The following is an 18,843-nucleotide window of genomic DNA, read 5'->3' on the forward strand; positions in this document are numbered from 1 at the left end:
GCATTTATATATTAACACCTGATCTTTTTTCACAGGACAACTTTGAAGAGAGAAATCAGCTTTCCAGTGCGTATGGACTAGCCAGCATATGCTGATCTATGCCAACATCATCTGGTGTTAAGTTTCTTTTATGTCCTTTTTTGCCATATGCATTTTACCTTCAGAAACTCATGGCTCACTATTCTCTCACGTATAGGAACATTATCTTTTCAGAAGCTAGGCTGGCCTTTCTCTTGCTACTTGTTTAGCAGAAAGGACCTACCTTACAGCAGCATCAGAGCTCCAGCCATATAATCAAAATTTGCCAGCTTTTTTCAAAGAAGACTTCCTTACAGTTGCACGTTCATTATCACTGCAAAACAAGACTGAAATACTGATGGGAGCTGGCTGATTGTAGCTAATTTTAGACAAATGAACAAAGCTGTTTGGCATGTGTCTTGGGAAAGAACTTGGAATATATATTGAGAATTACATTCCCCCTTCAGTGGAGGGTTTATATGTTAGAGGTTTTAATGGAAGGCATGATTGGCAGTACTGTAAATCACCACTTGGTAATAAATGTTGATTGGATTCAACTGTACACGTTTTCAGACATGTCTTCAGGCTTGGCCTTGCTGCCATGATCCAAACCCTCATTACACCAAGATTCCATCAGTGCCACTGTTTCCCCTCTATGTTGATGTGAGACAAAAAGCATTGGGCTGCTTATTTAGAGGTATACAATTATGGAATTAAACAAAGCCATGGTTTCCTGTCCTAGAATCATAAGCCTGGAAGTCTGAGCAGAGGTGAAATTGTGATTCCAAAAGTAGTCTGAAGAAGAAATGTTTACAAGTTGCCACCCTAATACCCATGGATCTTTTATCTTCTGGGAAGACTTCAAGGGATGGTGTCATCTTACACAATTAGGTGTGGCCTCAGATCTGCTTGAAAGCACACCTTTCTCCCTAAGTCAAGCAAACTCTTAGGTGACATCAATACAAACAAATTGTATGGTAGCAAAGCCTGTTCTTCGGCCTTGAGGACAACTAACATGTCTAGCTACATCCATACTATTAAACCCTCCTAGCCACCAGAAAAGAGTGGCTGTATCTAAACTGCTTGTCGGTAGGTAGTTGTCCCTGACCTGGGCCAACCCCTGAATCATGCTCAGGAACTGTCTGAGATCATGCTACTTGGTCTGGGACAAAACCAAGGCAGAGCTTTCCTTCAGCTCCTGAGGCATGATGTCAGAGAACAGAACCAGAGAATAGACACGAAGAAGTAAAAATGGTCAGAGGTCATTTTCTCCGTTTTCTGATTTGAGGCAGGATTAAATATTAATTCTCAGAAAAAGTTAGTGAAAAGTATTCCACAGCCCACAGGTCTCCTGTTTCTTTGCCAAATTATTTTTGCAGAATATTTTTCTTAATATGAAGCTTTCTTTGGTGCAGATTTAAAGTAATGATGGATTACATCACCATAGTAAGGCACACAGATAATACTGATGCCAGATTCGTAACACTGTTTACTGGTAGAAAACGTACCAGGCACTTTGCCTTGAGAAGAGGGAGGAAAGGTCACATGTCAGCAGCCATTTCCACATAAGTGGGTCTCCCTGGAAACCCTTGATAGATTATGAAGGGAAACCAGTTCTTCTATGATGTAATTTGTCTCATTTCAACACAGAAATCTGAAACAGATTAATCACATCCTGGAGATGCCTACATCCCTGTTGATGCAGCTTAGAAAGAAATTTGTCTTATTTTGCAGCAGTATCTTCATAAAGCTTGTGGTCTGATACAATTTTGAGATTATCTCGCTCTATTTCTTGAACAATAATGCAATGTTAGCACTTTTATCACCTCCTTGAATTTTTCTTCAGTGATAAGATTTACTACTAATTGCAATTAGTGCAACTAAGTTCATCTTACCGTTAACTTCAGTGCTAGCTTTGTAAGTCTATGATTTCTCCCATTGTATATGATATTCTGCATTGCCTCTCATACCAGTGGAGGAAAAGTTAGTTTGTTATCCTGATATTACACTACTACTTCATCCTGCTTCTTTCCAAACAAATGAAAGAATGTTCACTGAAAATTTCTGCATCCTTATTAGTAATTTTAACCATCATCATTAGTTTAGGACTGTTGGGATTTCTTCTATCCCTGACATATTTAAAGTCCTAGGTCTTTAGCCAAGCATATTTTTTTCCCTGATAACAGCAGAAATCTTCATCTTTTCTTGAGAAGTATTAAAAATCTGTATCTTGCAATCTGAACCCAGCGTTCTTCCACTTCCGTTTTTTTAGTTTGTTATTGTTTCCTTATTTTTATCTTTATTTACTGCCCTCTCTTCGCCACAAGACAGAGCAGATTTTTACCCACAGTTACCAAAAAGACAGTCTCTATAAAAGGGAGCTGCCTTGCGGTGTACACAGATTCAGAATTCATTCCTAGTCATGACTGCTGCATGGCATCCTGAAAGGCTTATTCTTTTTTAACCTTTCCTGGGTAATTTCTAGTTTGAGTACGGGACAGACAGAGATAACAAGGTAGTGAGACAAACCACGGAGAAATCTGATAAACAGGAACACAGAAAGTTGGAGCTGTTTACTTTAGAAGACAAAATGGGAACAAATATGATTAAAAGGTGTATAAATTGATGAGTTCTAGAAGGTAGATATGCTCTTCTTCCCATTTCAGAATTGGAAAGGGGACCAGTCTTTGAGAAGAAGAACGGCTGAAAGGAAACACCTATTGGGTATCACTGAGAGTGTTAGAATCTCAGGTGTCTTTCAGATGGTGAACTCTTGTCACACAGTATCATTAGGTAAGGTGTAGGGAAGAAGGAGTGGTCACATAGTGATGAGAACAGCCAGAGTTTAAATGCAAGTGTTACGAGGACACACTTCCCTGCAAAACAGATCACCCCAGATCTTCCTGCTCTGTGATTTGATTTACACATCTTTTGTACCTCTGAAGCTGGGCACTGTGAAAGGGCAAAACAGCCTTGACACCAGGCAGTATCATTATTCTGACATTCTGTCCCTCCCTATCATACCTTTATTTATATTATCCCCTTTTTTCTATCAAAGGTGTATTGAAACTTGTAGATCCATCTTAATTTCCTAATGCAGTAATGTTTATACATGCTAATCAAAGCAGCTTTGTCCCTCGCCCACAATGGAAGCTGAAGTTCTTTAAGCTTATTTTTCCTGCTTTTAAAAGCAAACCTGACACAAAATATATTAAAAAAAAAAAAAAAAGAAAAAATTAATTGTATACAGATGGAGGAACAATCTAAATTTCCTCATTAGAAAACAATTACGTTAGACTCGCATGCATATATCTTGAATTACTTACTATCAATTAGAGAAGAGAACATCGTATTCTGAATAGTAAAGCCGTTCATCTGAGGACAATACAGAGGAAACACAAAAGTAAACAAATAATTCAAACTAATTAACATTTTCTCATGGAATGTGTAGGTTTAAGGCTAATAAGTAAAGTTAAAATAACAAATATTTAATTGATTGCTTTTCCTTTTTTATTGCATTTGCCACCTGCTGCTACCAGTAGCAAGATAAATCCTAGAGCAGCAGCCAAAACCAGCAGGACATGAGCATGTCCATTTACCAAACAAGTGAAGGTCAGAAAGCCTGGGAAAGAGTATATTAACTTCTCCAATAAAAAAAAATCATTGCACCTATCAAGAAAGTGAGGGGAAAAAACAAATCTCATTGCAAACTTTTCACCAAACCGGAGAGCAGTGAAACCGTGAAGCCTTTAATCTCTGAGTAGCTAGATTGAATACCAGGCTGATTGAAGGAAGTTACTCACTGTTTTCCTCCCATTTTCTTAACCACTGATGTAACACCAATTTTCACTAGCAGGGAAGCTATTTATTTCTGGTGTAGGTGGGTCACCACCCTCTGACTTACTAGGGCGGCCTCTATCAGCTTCTTTAGCACTGGTCAGAGCAGTCTGCACTGCCCATCTCCATTTTCTTTCCCATTATGGCTTAGTGTGGCCTTCTACTGTAAAAACCAGACAAAAGGTAGATTGGTCAGGTAGTGAAAAGGGTGGGGTGGGAAAAAAAAAAAAGGAATGTTGCCTTAGCAAGTGCCTATATCTTCATCACTTAAAGAAGTATAAAACAATACCTTGAACTCATCCACCTTGCTTTACTCATCTGATTATCTATCCATAATGTCAAAGATGAGTTTTCAAGGAATAAGTAAGTGAGCTTCAAGCAAAGGTGCTTTATGAGACCTCACCAAGGGATTCTTTGTGCAGGACGCCAACATTACAACTACCTGAAAGGAGGTTGTGGAGAGGAGGGAGCTGGCCTTTTCTCCCAAGTGGCAGGGGACAGGACAAGGGGGAATGGCCTCAAGCTCCACCAGGGGAGGTTCAGGCTTGACATCAGGAAAAAATTTTTCACGGAAAGGGTCATTGGGCACTGGAACAGGCTGCCCAGGGAGGTGGTGGAGTCACCTTCCCTGGAGGTGTTTAAGGGACGTGTGGACAAGGTGCTGAGGGGCACGGTTTCTGGAGTGTTAGGAATGGTTGGACTCGATGACCAAGTGGGTCCCTTCCAACCTAGTGATTCTATGATTCTATGATCCTATGGCTGCAAGAAAAAGTGGATGGAAGTTCATAATGTTGTGGTTATTGCAAGAAATAAAACAGCAACACAAAGAGTTGGTAAATAGACAGAGGCAAGTTTTAGTGTATGTGGAAGCTTGAGACATTAGAGGTATCCTAAAGTGAATAAACCCAATATTTTACAGTAAAAAAATGTCACAGAAGATGATATGGATAACCGTGTAAGAAAGGGAAACCAGTTTAGAGTGGTGTGCCAACTGAAAAGGCTGCAGTAGGAGGACCAGGAAAAGAGCTTCTGCTGCATGACAGACTCATTTCCAGAGATGTCCTTCAGAGAGAGAGATGGTAGCATTATTTGGTCTATGACTGGATGCAAGCAACAAGCTAGGGGAATTGCCTCCAGAGTATGGGCTAAGAGAAGAGAACATCTAAGCAGTTACAATAAGTGTGTAACACTGGAAGAGGTTAATTAGCATTCAGGCAGATTTAACTCATTATTCAGATGAATAGGGGCAAATGTAAAGGTGGTGCCCACACGGAGACACTCTGTTTTCTCAGGCTGCATAAATATGCATAGAACACTGTACAGTCACCTCTCAGCACACATTGAAATAAGCAGTGCAATTTAAAAGGCTTGTGGTTCCAGTAGGGTAATGCTGAAGCTGCAGTGACAAGTGATCTGGTGACATGTGCATTGCAGAATATTAGTCAGAGCTACTCATAGGGCTAGAAAGGCGACACGATGCTCTTTGCTTTATGGTGAGATGCAGCGAGTGTCAGCAGATCCACTGCTGCCACTTGACCAACCTTGCAGGAAAATAAAGGTAGCAAAAGAACTGTAAGAACTGTTTCTCTCAGCGGTGAGAACGGAATACCCAATTACAGATTCCAACATGCAGGTCAAAAGCCATCAGGAACTGTCTCTCTGAGCTATCAAAACTAAAAGAGTAATCTCCTTTTGAATGAGACTTCATCTGGAGTACTGTGTTCAGTTCTAGAGACCTCTGCACAGGAAGGACATGGATCTGTTAGAGAAAGTCCAGAGGAGGGCCACAAAGATGATCAGAGTGTTGGAGCACCTTCCATATAAGGAATGGTTGAGAGAGTTGGCATTTTTCAGAGAAGAGAACACTAGAGAAGAGAAGGATCTCAGGAGAACTTATAGGAGCCTTCCAGTGTTTAAAGAGGGCTTATAGGAAAGCTTGTGAGGGGCTCTTTATCAGTAGTAGTAATGATAGGATGAGGGGTAATGGTTTTAAGCTGAAAGAGGGGAGATATAGATTAGATATTAAGAAGAAATATTTTACAATGAGGGTGGTGAGGCACTGAAACAAGTTGCCCTGAGAAATTGTGGATGCCCCATCCCTGGAGGTGTTCAAGGTCAGGTTGGATTAGGTTTTGAGAAACTTGATCTAGTAGAAGATGTCCCTGCCCATGGCAGCAGGGTTAGAACTAGATGATCATTAAGGTCCATTCCAACTCAAACCATTCTGTTTCTATGAATGCCATAGTACATTGAAATACACAAACTGAAAACCACAAGCAAGACAGGAATTGACTTCCTGGGGGGAGCAGGAGGGGGGAGGAAAATGAAGAGAGAAGCAATTCTGTGAAAACAGGCGTGGGAAGGAGAATACACCATGGTCAGACTAATTTCTCGCCCAAATTTCAAAAGGATACATAGCCCACCACCAATCTATCAGAGAGGAATGATCACTGTTGTTTACCAAAGCTGAAACATTTGACTGAATGTTGCTGACATGTCATATGATTTAAAAAAAAATATAAAGTTTCAAATCACTCGAAAGCAGCTTAAAGGTCACCCTCAAGATATATGACTGGCATGTTTCGGAGCAAACCCCCTGGAGAGCACAGCCCGAGCTTCTCGCAGCTTTGAGCGGGAGCTACTCACTGCCATCTAATGGTAAAGTGGAAGAGGAGAAAAATTAGACTCTGGTCTTTATCCCATTGAAACGTTTTGGTTACAATTACAGTTTGATGTAATTGAGGTAGGACTAATGAATATCACCTTCATTTTTGCCTTTATAGTCATCAAAAAAGCCCACTTAGTGACCCAGGTTGCCAAGATCTCATGCAGCTGGAGTACAACTCTTAAAGACGAGGGCTTTCATGTCACTTCTTCCCCTGTGGCATGGGGGGAATCTGATGACAAGACCTCTGTGACACTGAAGTTCCTCTACAGTTCTGGATTGGATGAATCCTAGCAAAATGCTTGGTAAAGGCCTGCTTTTGTGACAGAGTCGTGACAGTAACATGATGTACTCTCTAACCAGTACAACTAGAAGAGTCGCCCTTGAATCTGGACTAGGAAATGAAACAAGCCTGACAAAGGTGATGTCTCTCTTTGTGCAATGATGAGATAAATCAGATGTGTGATACCTGTTTGAGACATCCAAGCTAGATTTTCTCTATGTGCAGGGAGGAACCTGTTTGAGTGCCAAGCTATTAACATTCTGCAAACTGTAAGGCCTGCAGAAAAGGATACCGACCAATGAATTGATTACTCTCTGCTTTTGAAAGATGCTGCTATGTCATTGTATTTGAAGAATATAAAAGACAGTGACTTTAGGCATGTCCTTTACCTTGCCTTTCAATATGAAGATACAATGAAGATGTATAATGCCAGACCAACCTAGAAAAGCACTAATACTTGTATCTTTGCTTACTGAAAGCAAGTTATCTTCACTTCTAGCAAAGTTAGAGTATGACTTTAATCCTACATGAGACAAATTGCATTCTAAGAGCTCTGAAAAGAATGGGGTGTTTGGAAAGCTGGGTTTGGTTTTCCTGGGGAGGAGGGAGAGGATTTGGTGTGGGTTTTTTTTTCCCCCACATAGAGGAAGCAGCATTTCTGCTCAGGGAATCCCCACTATTCAGACACTAATTTCTGTTGTGACCCACTGTGTGTCACTACGAACGCAAGCAGCTTACTCTTACCAAATTTTTTTCTTTTTTTCCTCAATAGGGATGTATGTGTATTTTAAGACATGTAGGAGGGAAGTTCTAAAAAGCTAACAGCTATAGTCCCAACTGAAATTGGTCATAACCTCACAGAACTTGGCACTGGAACAATCAAAATACATAAGAACGTAAAGATGTTTGCAACTTCCTGCCCAGTGAGGCTTCTAAAGAGGGGAAATAGCTTTACCAAGGAATTGCTTCATTACAAAATATCCCTGACATAAACCCCACTCATTCAAATGCTTTATGACGAAGTTTATGGAGGTGTAAAATTAAGCAATCACTTATAATGCCCATGCTAACTGCACAGCTGTTGTGCAGCAGCAGCTCCACAGTCAGATCACTTGCTGTATTTGCTGATAATTTTCCCAGGGAAGACTGGTCTGCCAGGTGAGGTGATAGCCATTTTAAAGCAGAACTTTAAAGCTGGGGAGCTTTTCTGTCTGCCAAAGTTACCCTGAGCCTTGTACATTCATTCACGTCAGGGCAAGATGCTGCCAACCTGATGGGGTTGTGTTTTCTATCTGTTTTGCATGGATATAGAGAATTTCCCAAATGCTAAGTGGAGCATTCAGAAGCACTGAGGGAAGTATGATTGGTGCATGACAGAGAGAAAGCTGGGAGAAGACAGATGGGGGGATGGACCTCTCCTAGCTCCTGAGCTCCAAAGAGAAGGGATTATAGATTACCACCAATAATGGAGAAGTGGAGTTGATGAAGGGGATGCAATGAGAAGGAAAGTAACAAAGATAAGGACAAGGGAAACCCAGGCCACAATGGGATTTGGATCAGATTGTCATGGTGGCCAAAGCCTTTCAAATTAATCTGTGGTCAGGAAAATTTAGCCTCTGATGGAGGCATTTCCCCAGTAGAGTGGTTTCCACTGTTTTCTAGTTTGAGCAGAGTCTGGAGGGATGAATCAATGGGATGAGGCCAACTGCAATGAGATTCAAAAAGGCTGGGCCCAGCACTTCATTCAAAAACAACCCCACACAATGCTACAGTCTTGGGGAAGAGCTCTGGAAAACTGCCCAGTGGAAAAGGACCTGGGAGTGTTGGTTGACAACCAGCTGAATATGAGCCAGAAGTGTGTCCAGGTGGCCAAGAAGGCCAACAGTAAACTGGCTTGTATCACAAATGGTGGGGTCAGCAGGAGTAGTGAAATGATTGTGCCCTCTGTATTCGGCACTGTTGAGGCTGCACCTCAAATATCATGTTCACGAGTGTTGGGTCACTCAGCACAAGGAAGAGATTGAGCTGCTGGAGCATGTCCAGAAGAGAGCAACAAAGCTGATGAAGGGTCCGGAGAACAAGTCTTAGGAAGAACAGCTGAGAGAACTGGGGTTGTTTAGCCTGGAGAAAAGGAGGCTGACAGGAGACCTCATTACTCTCTACAACTACTTGAAAGAAGGTTGTAGAGAGGCCGGCATTGGTCTCTACTCCCATATAACAAGTGATAGGATGAGAGGGAATGGCCTCAAGTTGAGCCAGGGGAGGTTTGGATTGGATGTCAGAAAAAAAATTCTTCACCAAAAGAGTGGTCAAGCAAGTATTGGCACAGGCTGCCCAGGGAAGTGTCACCATCCCTGGAGTTGTATAAAACTATATATGTTGTGTAGATGTGGCACTTCAGGATGTGGTTTAGTAGGCATGGTGATGTTGGGCTGATGGCTGGACTCAATGCTCTTAAGACATCTTTACCAACCTTAATGATTTTATGACTATGAAAACACAGACTAGCCCTTGGCACTGAGGTGCAGGAGGCCTGGTCTCGTAGAAGCTAAATATTTCACAAAGTATTGCAAAGGGTAGATCTGAGGTTGCATGAAATCAAAATGATGTGAAAAGTACTGACATCGCTGCTCCCCGAGTGCTGTGACTGTGGAGAGCTGGGGAGCACCCCAGTGGTGGGGTGGGAGGGATGTCCTACCTGAAAGGAGATTGTGGAGAGGAGGGAGCTGGCCTCTTCTCCCAGGTGACTGAGGACGGGACAAGGGGGAATGGCCTGAAGCTCCGCCAGGGGAGGTTCAGGCTGGATATCAGAAAAAAATTCTTCACGGAAAGAGTCATTGGGCACTGGCAGAGGCTGCCCAGGAAGGTGGTCGAGTCACCTTCCCTGGAGGTGTTTAAGGAAGGGGTTGATTAAGTGCTTAAGGACATGGTTTAAGGGAGTGTTAGGAATGGTTGGACTCGATGACCAAGTGGGTCCTTTCCAACCTGGTGATTCTATGATTCTATGATTCCTGGGGTGGCAGGGGTGCCCTGGGTGAGAGGGATGCCCTGGGGCTGAAGGATGCCATGGCGCAGCAGAGATGCACTGGGGCGAGAGGGCTGCCCTGGGACAGAAGGGATGCCCTGGAACAGAAGGACGCCCTGGAACAGAAGGGTTGCCCTGGGACAGACGGGATGCCCTGCCTCTCCAAAAAAACCAGCACACACTTAAAAGCGCACATCGGGAAAAGTAACGGTGAGGAAAGTTATAGCAGATAAGACCGCAGTCGCACCCCGACGGGGGCAAAACCCGGGGCCTCCCCCGGGATCTCCCGCCCCTCAGCCCCAGGGCTGCACTCCCGCCGCTCCGAGCCTCCGCCTGGTGCCGCAGGAAGAGAAGAGGCTCCCCCGCCCCGGCAGGGGGCGCCGGTCTGGGCTGCGGCGGCCCCGCCTCCGGCTGCCAACAGGGACGGTGGCGCAGGCCCGGGAGCGCCCAGGTACCCGCGCCTCAGCCGGGGATCCCCGGGCCGGGGTGGGACGGGCTGAGCGCCGCGACCGCCGGGACTGGCATCGTGCGCGGCCCCGCGCAGGCCTCCGTCCGCGCGTCTCCCCCCCCTTCGCGTGCCCCTTTCCCGCGCGCGCGCCCCGCCGCTGCGCCCCTGCCCTCGCGTACGCCTCCCTCCGCGCGCCCCCGCTCCTTCGCGCGCCCCTGACCCCTCCCGCGCCCTCGCCCGCCCCGCGCCTCCGCCCGCGCGCCCCTGCGCCTTCCCGCGCGGCCCCGTCCCTCCCCGCCGCTCCCGGGGGCGGCTGCGGGTCTTTGTCGGGGCCGGTCCCGGTCCCGCCGGGCTACCGGGAACCGCGTGAGGTCGAGTACTAAAAATAAGCCGGAAAAGTGGATGACGTGTTTGAAGCGGCGCTCCAGGATTTGCCCCCAAACGGAGGAGAGGCGCGGGGCTTCCGCGCGGGTTGCGCCGTCCTCAGCTTTGAACTCTGCGCCGCGTGCTGTAAGGTCGCATGTTTCGGTGAGGAAAAGCCGAGGGAGCTGTGGTTATTTTTATCTGGCCGGTGATCGCCTTCATTGATCCGAGCAGTCTCCCACCCTCGGTCAGGTTTTGGCAGGGAACGCCGACCCGGGTCTCCTGAAGAAGCACGTTTCCTTCCGCACGCTCGAGGCTGTGCTAAGAGCCCGCACTCCGCCTGGCTTGGAAGGGCTGGAAATGACTTTCCAAGGGGTCTGAAAGACATCTGGGGTTTTCTTTGGGGTGTTTTCACCGGCTTGTCCCATCCCGGCAGTGCTGGGGGCTCACACGCGAGGCTTTTGCAGCTGGCATTGGTCCTGTCGCAGTGCACAGGACGGCGTTCTTGCTTTTGAACCCGGCCAGGGTGCTGTTGGCCATTCAGAGGACTGGGAGAGCGTTATGAGCAGAGATTGAAGTCAAGGAGCTTTCATAGAATCATAATATCATACAATAGTTTGAGTTGGAAGGGACCTTAAAGATCATCTAATTTCAGCCTCTCCATCATTTAGTTCCAACCCCCCGACTCTTCTGGGTTTACTTGCTTGCAGTATTGACCAAGTTGGTCTTATTGACAATGAGTCATGATAAATGTAGGTCTCCCTGTGCTTTTTATGACATAGTTAACTTTGTTTCTGTTTCTTCTGTGAATTTTATTTCAGATGAAGGGAGGAAAATGACACAAATGTGTTTGGATGGTTATTATTGAACACTAGAAAAGGACAGAGTAGTCATCAATGGCTCAATATCCAGATGGAGATCCATGACAACTGGTGTCCCTCAGGGGTCTGTACTGGGACCAGTGCTGTTTAATATCTTCATCGGTGATATAGATGGTCAGATTGAGTGCACCCTCAGCAAGTTTGTTGATGACACCAAGCTGAGTGGTGCAGTTGCCACAGTGTAAAGGCGAGATGTCATCCAGAGGGACCTGGACAAGCTGGAGAAGTGGGGCTGTGTGAACCTCATGAGGTTAAACAAGGCCAAGTGGAAGGTCCTACACCCGGGCAATCTGTGGTTTCAGTAGAGGATGGGGGATGACATGAGTGAGAGCAGCCCTGCAGAGAAGGACTTGGGGGTGATGGTCTATGAGAAGCTCAACATGAGCCGGCAATGTGTGCTTGCAGACCAGAAGGCCAACCGTATCCTGGGCTGCATCAAAGGAAGCGTGGCCAGCAGGTCGAGGGAAGTGATGCTGCCCCTCTGTTCCTCTCTTGTGAGACCTCATCTGGAGTATTGTGTCCAGTTCTGGAATCCTCAACATAAGAAGCATATGGAACTGTCGGAACAGGTCCAGAGGAGGGCTACAAAGATGATCAGAGGGCTGGAGCACCTCCCACCCGAGGACAGGCTGAGGGAGTTGGGGTTGTTCAGCCTGGAGAAGACTCCAAGGAGACCTTTATAGCAACCTTCCAGCATCTGAAGGGGCTACAAGAAAGCTGGGGAGAGGCTGTTTTCAAAGGCTTGTAGTGATAGGACTAGGGGCAATGGGTATAAACTGGAGAGGGGCAGATTTAGACTAGAGATGAGGAACTTCTTCACAATAAGGGTGGTGAGGCACTGGAACAGATTGCCAAGGGAGGTTGTGGCTGCTCCATCCCTGGAGGTGTTCGAGGCCAGGTTGGATGGAGCCTTGGGCAGCGTGATCTAGTGGGAGGTGTCCCTGCCCATGGCAGGGGGTTGGAACTAGGTGATCTTCAAGGTCCTTCCAACCCATTTGGGTTTAGTGTTTTTAGTGTTCTCGGCTTGAGTATTAGCTTTTTGTAATGACGGACAGCACATGAGAAAGGCAGAGCATAAAGCCAGTATGGCCTTGTGATTTTAGGTGATGTGTTGCTCTATGGGAACTAGATAATTATTGTGTCATACCTGGAGAAATCCAGTAATCAAAGCAGTTGCTCATTTTTACACGTTGATGTTTGTTTTATTTTAGGGTATGCTATGATTGGCTTGAGACTCCCCATCGCTACTTTCAGAAAACTAAATGTCTCGTTGGGACTGTGGGAGAAATTCCCCTGTAATAAACTGTATCCCTCTTGGAGGAGAAGCGTATTCTGTAGCTGTCAGGCAAGCACAGTAAACTACGGAAGATGTTTCAGCTTTTCCCCAGTAAAATACTGTGCACTAAGACTTTCTGCAGAGAATATCTCAGTACTTCCTTTGCGGAACAAAAGTGGCAAAAGCTCTAAAAGGAGCAGAGAAACTTTACAAGAAGAGGAAGAAGAGGATGAAGATGAAGAGGGAAGTGATTTGGAAGATGAATTTGAAAATGACCCTAATGTAGTAAAAGATTACAAGGATCTTGAAAAAGTCGTGCAGTCTCTTCGATATGATGTGATCATGAAATCTGGTCTGGACATTGCAAGAAAGTAAGTATGGAAGAAGCCTGCTGATGAGAAAGATGTCATCTATCTGAAATTTGAGGGGTTATACCCTTTTGTTGCTGGAATATCTGAGCATTTGGGTGGATTTGTTTGATGTAGCTGTTTCGACTGTCTGAAAATAGGGTTTGGATGTGTGGGTGTTCTTGTTTATTTCACTTTATCTCCCTTGAAACAGCCTGTTTTCTGCTTTTTGCTGTCTGCAGCATTTCTCAGATTGCTGAGGAGGCATTTTCTATCAGTTACTTATTTAAAATAAGGAAAACAGAATATTAAGTAATAAAAAAGGATTTAATTTGAGATTGAGGGAGTGAGGTAATAAGCTACTTCATGGCTGTAGAAATAGGTGAGGGTAAGTATAACCCTAATGTACTAGGTCAACCAAGTAAACGTGCACTCCATAAATATATCGCAATGCTTGATCTAATGCTACTACAGAAGCCTTATATTGCAGTGTTGTTAGAACAGAATATTAGTGTAACTTCACTTAAAAATTATTGAACTGGCTGGTGCAGGAAAGAGAACGTGATTCGTTGGATAATCAGGAGACAGATCTTTAGCAACAGCTCTTTATTGCTTGCGCCCGTGGCACAGAGCAACTGTACTCTGTTATTTCATTTAATATCTATGAAATTTTTTTCTTTACTTCCAGTTCAAGTCTGTCCTGACCTTAAATAAAGGTATATTGTATGTGCAAATTAATGTTTGTGCCTTGCACTTGAGTGGTGTTCTTGTGTATCTGCAAAGAAAGAATTGCATTCAGTCTGCTGCACACTGTAAATGCAATAAAACCTTGTTTTTCTTCAGTAAAGTAGAAGATGCATTCTACAATAATGAACTCAGGCTGAATGGAGAAAAACTGTGGAAGAAAAGTAGAACTGTAAGACTTTTTAAAATTTAAATCTTTTAATACAGTACAAGAAAATAACTAAGGCATGACCTCTTCTTCTCCCTCTAAATAGCTCTGCACAGGTGAATGAATAGCATTGCTAACACCACTTCCAGCTTTGTGTGTGTGGCTGTGATTCCCTGGGTAAGACGTTATTCCCTAAGGAAGACAAGGGACTTGTGTTACTTGACAGTAAAGTCTAAGGGAGAAAGTCAGGAGAAGGCAGATGGCAGCAAGGACAGAACTTTCTAAGTTGCTGAAGGAAGTGATGATAGATGTGAAGTTGATAGAGTAGGAATGACCAAATCTGAGATTTGGTGGAGAAGGCACATGATTAAAGAAAAAGTGAAAGTTTGCTGATGGAGAGGGATTGAATCTGAGGTAGCTCAGGAAAGGTTGTTGTGTCCATAAGAGAGTACAGGGGGACACAGTTAGGAGAAGAGCCAGAAGGGCTGCAGCCCATACAACAACAGAGCTCACCAGAATGGTGACTAGCATACCTCCACCCAATGTATATGAGGGTGATCCTAGGTGGTGGCCACTGTCATCAAAGAGTAATAAGAAGAGAAGTTTTAATTCCTGATGCCTTAAAATTAGAGCTAGCTTTTGACGAGGCATATTGCTTTTGTGACTTTCGAAAGGAGCACAGTTGACCAGCACTCTGTTCTTTAAAGCACGTGAAACTGTTTTAAAGGCAGGAGGGAGAGCTTTGCATTTTGCTGTTTTGTGTGTGAGTTGATGCAAGACACCTTTTTCATAGACTTAAGAGTGGGTTGTTGAACAGGAAGGGTAAAGCTCTTGGTAGAGAAGGTCACGAGACATTTAATTGCTTATTACCAAGGCTTTCCTGGAAGTTCATAGCTGGAGGATCTATAGTGGGTCTAGTATTGCCTTCCTTTCTCCTCTCCTTAACTCACTTCATGTGAGTTAAGAGTATTAAATGGAAAAAAAGGAAAAAAATTAAAATTGGACTTAGAGTACAAGGATTTGTTTTCCCCAGAGAATGTTTGTAATCACTATCTTCTCTTTCTGTTTCCAGGTGAAAATTGGTGACACGCTGGATCTCATAGTAGGTGAAGATAAAGAAACAGGAACTGCTGTAGTTATGCGAGTAGTCTTAAAAAAGGTATCTGACAAAACTGAAAGTGAAAAATACAAAGTAATTTTGAGACGTTGGAAAAACTTAAAAGTCCCCAAACAAGATGTACTTAAGTAATGGGGTTGCATGTGGCAGCATAAGATTATTTTTGAAGAAAACTATATTTGTTGTTAAATACAAATTTTGGTTAAACAAAATTACAGTACCCTTTTTTAAGGTTTTGTGTTAGAATATTATTTCCCTGTGCTCTGTACTTCAATATTCATGCAATAAGCCTGTCACTTCTTGCTGTTAGTTTTGTTTCATGATACTATGGGATAAAAGATACAGCCCTTATATTTCCAGGCAGTTTCCTTACAGATGTTATATGTAATGAACCAATAAAGACTAGTTTGATTGCCATTTAATTGCTGTCTAGTATTGTTTATCAGAAAGGTCACATTAAAACTGACATCACAAAAAGTAGAACTGCTTTTTCAGTTTTATCTGTAGATTCTTGAAATGGGGATTATGGGGATAAAAAAACCCCAGTTACATAAAATTGCTTCCTTTTTCATTGGTTTGATCTTGGTTAACAATACCAACTCCATGCTTACATACACTGCTGCTACACCAAGAGTACAAAGGGTGCTGATTGTAGCTCTTATTTCTAAGCAGGAAACTTCATGGTGACAGAGACTGAATCATGGCAGAGGTTACTCTCATGGAGCAGGCAGGTCAGCAAGGAGATGCGTGTGGTGCTGCTGATTTTTACTGTTTTAAGTAGCTGTGCAGAGGAAAATGAAATCTCAGTTTTGTTACATACTGATTTCACGGTGGCTTTTGAATGTTTAATACTTAGGTGGTGTAAGGATCCAAGCAAGTGTCAGACAATACTGTGCTGAAAAACTGATGCCTATATTGCTACACAAAAATACTGTCACTTAGGACAGGCATCTCAGGAGTCACCACTCACACTTGTGTTGAACACATGCTTCTCCAAACACAAGCAACTTGCTGGATGAACTGTGGTGCAGACAGAATTTTTATTCTTTTTATATGCACATAGACAGTCACCTGCAGGTGTGTGTCTACAGGAAAGCTGGCCAGTAGAATCGGGTGGCTACTGTTCATTCAGTTCATGGTCTGTTCCTTGCCTGCTCTGAAGAGTGGAGAGGGAAGAAGATAGCCCAGAACAAGCAGCTGAAGCAGGCTCCAGGACACTTTCTCTTGGGTGTTCCTGAAATCTAAATGGGCAAGCAAATTGTTGCTCGCAAAGCAAACCCAGTGCTCTGGTTAAGCATCAGACCATCATGTGCAGATGAAACCTCTGGTAAACTGACAACTGGATTTTCACTGCATAAGATGTTTCTGAGGTGAGAGGAAACAATGCTGTTCACCTGCTTAGGAGCCAGAACCATGGGAACTATTGGATGGACTGCCAACAGCTACTCGATGACTCTGTTAAAGCAGGACCTACCTGCTGCTGTCCATAGCCTTGTAAGTGGTGGGATTTAAAATAATTGCTAGCTTTCTTCAGACATAGCTACAAAGCTGTGCTGTTTCGGGGGTTTTGTTTGTTTGATTTTTGTAGATGTTTAATGATGCAGATAATTATCTGGTTAATAATTTAGACGCATAGTGACCTTTTAAAAAATTGGTTCTTAAGAGGTCATGATCCTAGAAAGCCTTCCTAGGGGATTTTGGTGATTCTTAACACTGCAGAAGTGAAGGGATTCAGCATTGCAAGCACCCAGAGGAACACGGCAGGCTGTACTTTCACAGCAGGCATTGCTGTCTCTGCTGTATTTGTTGTGTTATGGAAATAAAGAGATGAGATGCATCCTGTGTTCCCCCATTCAACTTAGCATTGCTATTCTAAGTGGCTCTCATAATCTCCAGGGATGCTGAGAGAAATGAGTAGAAAGATATGTTACGAGTAATATGTCAGTGACCTCCAGTTGTTTGTCAGTGATGATTCCTTAGCTGTTGAGTGTTTATCAGTACATACAGTCACACTGCCTGTGACCTCCAGCAGGAGCAACTTAAATACTAAAGCTCACAGGGCATGAATCGGACTCCATTCATAAACCTCAGGGATGCTCTGGGGCTTGGGGATAGCCAAGGTACAGACATGAAGAAAAGAATTTTCTTAAAGGTTTTGTTCACTGTAGGAAAAAGCAAGAGCCAACAAAAAAGCCAACACCTTTCTGGCATCCAAGGTGGACAGAGAAGTTGCATCCCTGAAAGCTGTTCACTTAAGAAAGAGTACAGGCAGGGTAATTTCTAGAGCTGGACAGAACGTGAATACAACATTAGGCCAAACCCGTTAGATTTGAACTTCTGGAAAAACTTACTGGGAAGTAAGTTAAGACAAAAGTTTGCAATAAAGACCTGGCTCTCTCCTAGTGATGACAGAGACAGGCTTTTTACTAAGCCTTGTAGTGACAAAACAATGGGCAATGGTTTTAAACTGAAAGAGGGGAGATTTAGATTGGATCTAAGGAAGACAATTTTTACTATGAGGGTGGTGAGGCACAGGGGCAGGTTGCCCAGAGAAGTCATGGCTGTCCCATCCCTGAAGGTGTTCAAGGCCAGGTTCGATGAGGCTTTGAGCAACCTGATGGAGTGGATGATGTCCCTGCCCATGGCAGGAGGGTTGGGCTAGATGATCCTTAGAGGTCCCTTCCAACCCCAAATATTCTATGACTCCATGACTGCCACCAAAAGAAACAGGTCTTCACTGACAAGGGTGGAAACAGGCTTTCATAGACTGGTATGAGACCACTAGTGATATCAGCAAAGTAAAGGAAAAGAAAGGCAGACTTCCTAAGGAGTCCTGTGATGGGTGGGAGCACCCTCTGTGGATTCAGGATTGAAATGTTTGGAGAAAGAACTGTACCCGTTGGCTTCAGAGAGAAAGCTTCAGTTACAGGCAGGGTGATCCCAGAGAAGAACTATGACAGCAGCGAGTAGCTGTTCCGCTAGGCTACATTGATCTGTCCTGGATAAGCATCTCTATTAGACTCTTTCATTGGGGCCTGGCACTATTCAGCAGGTTGCACTTGCTTCTGCAGCCTTTAAACATTTGGACTGGGAGCTAAAGAAAGGCAAGGCTTGGTTAATGACTGACACAAGTGCCAGGTGAGCAGAGCCAGCATGCATTCTGGGTAGTAGTGTAGGAACAGGAACTTCACAGCCACAATCTTTGCCAGGCCTTCAGGAGGCTTTTAGACAAGGTAAGATCACATAGACTGTGTACACAAAGCATACATAATAAACTTGTCTGGGAATCACCCATGCATCATCTCTTCATCAGCTGTGAATTTAAGATGCTAAGAGTCCCTCTGATAAAATAGTTTAACTCTGTATTACTGATATATTTATGATTATATTACTGATATATTTATCAGTATAACTCTGATACAAAGTGGTCAGATGATGTGGCCAAGTAGTAAGAAGCAGTCAGACAAAAGTTTTAACAATCTTCCCAAAACAGAGCATCTGCCACTTGTAACCTACCAAATCTTTAGTGCCACTGAGTGGCAGGAGGCACAAATGTTTTTCCTCCTGCTCGGAGCTCAGGGAGACAGTGAATTGGGTCAGTGATTGCAGCTTCTGCACTTCCGTCACTGTGGTAATGAATTTCCAGGAGATGTGCATCTGCCTGTCTTAGTCTGCATAGTGGAGGAACTAT

General features: G+C 44.0%; 1 protein-coding gene across 2 annotated transcripts; it reads left to right on the forward strand.

The window, feature by feature from the left end:
• The first annotated feature begins 10,202 nt into the window (after nucleotides 1-10,202).
• MTRES1 (mitochondrial transcription rescue factor 1) lies at nucleotides 10,203-15,592 on the forward strand. Of its 2 annotated transcripts, none has more exons than XM_054062481.1 (4): nucleotides 10,203-10,279; nucleotides 12,732-13,167; nucleotides 13,987-14,059; nucleotides 15,108-15,592. In XM_054062481.1, the coding sequence occupies exons 2-4, from the start codon at nucleotides 12,740-12,742 to the stop codon at nucleotides 15,282-15,284; spliced, it is 678 nt and encodes a 225-aa protein (XP_053918456.1). In that variant the 5' UTR covers nucleotides 10,203-10,279; nucleotides 12,732-12,739; the 3' UTR covers nucleotides 15,285-15,592. The 2 variants fall into 2 exon arrangements, with proteins under 2 accessions (XP_053918456.1, XP_053918455.1); XM_054062480.1 differs by lacking the exon at nucleotides 10,203-10,279 and adding an exon at nucleotides 10,669-10,804.
• Nucleotides 15,593-18,843: the final 3,251 nt, after the last annotated feature.

Source organism: Cuculus canorus, chromosome 3, assembly GCF_017976375.1.
Source record: "Cuculus canorus isolate bCucCan1 chromosome 3, bCucCan1.pri, whole genome shotgun sequence".
In the NCBI taxonomy this organism is placed as follows: Eukaryota; Metazoa; Chordata; class Aves; order Cuculiformes; family Cuculidae; genus Cuculus; species Cuculus canorus.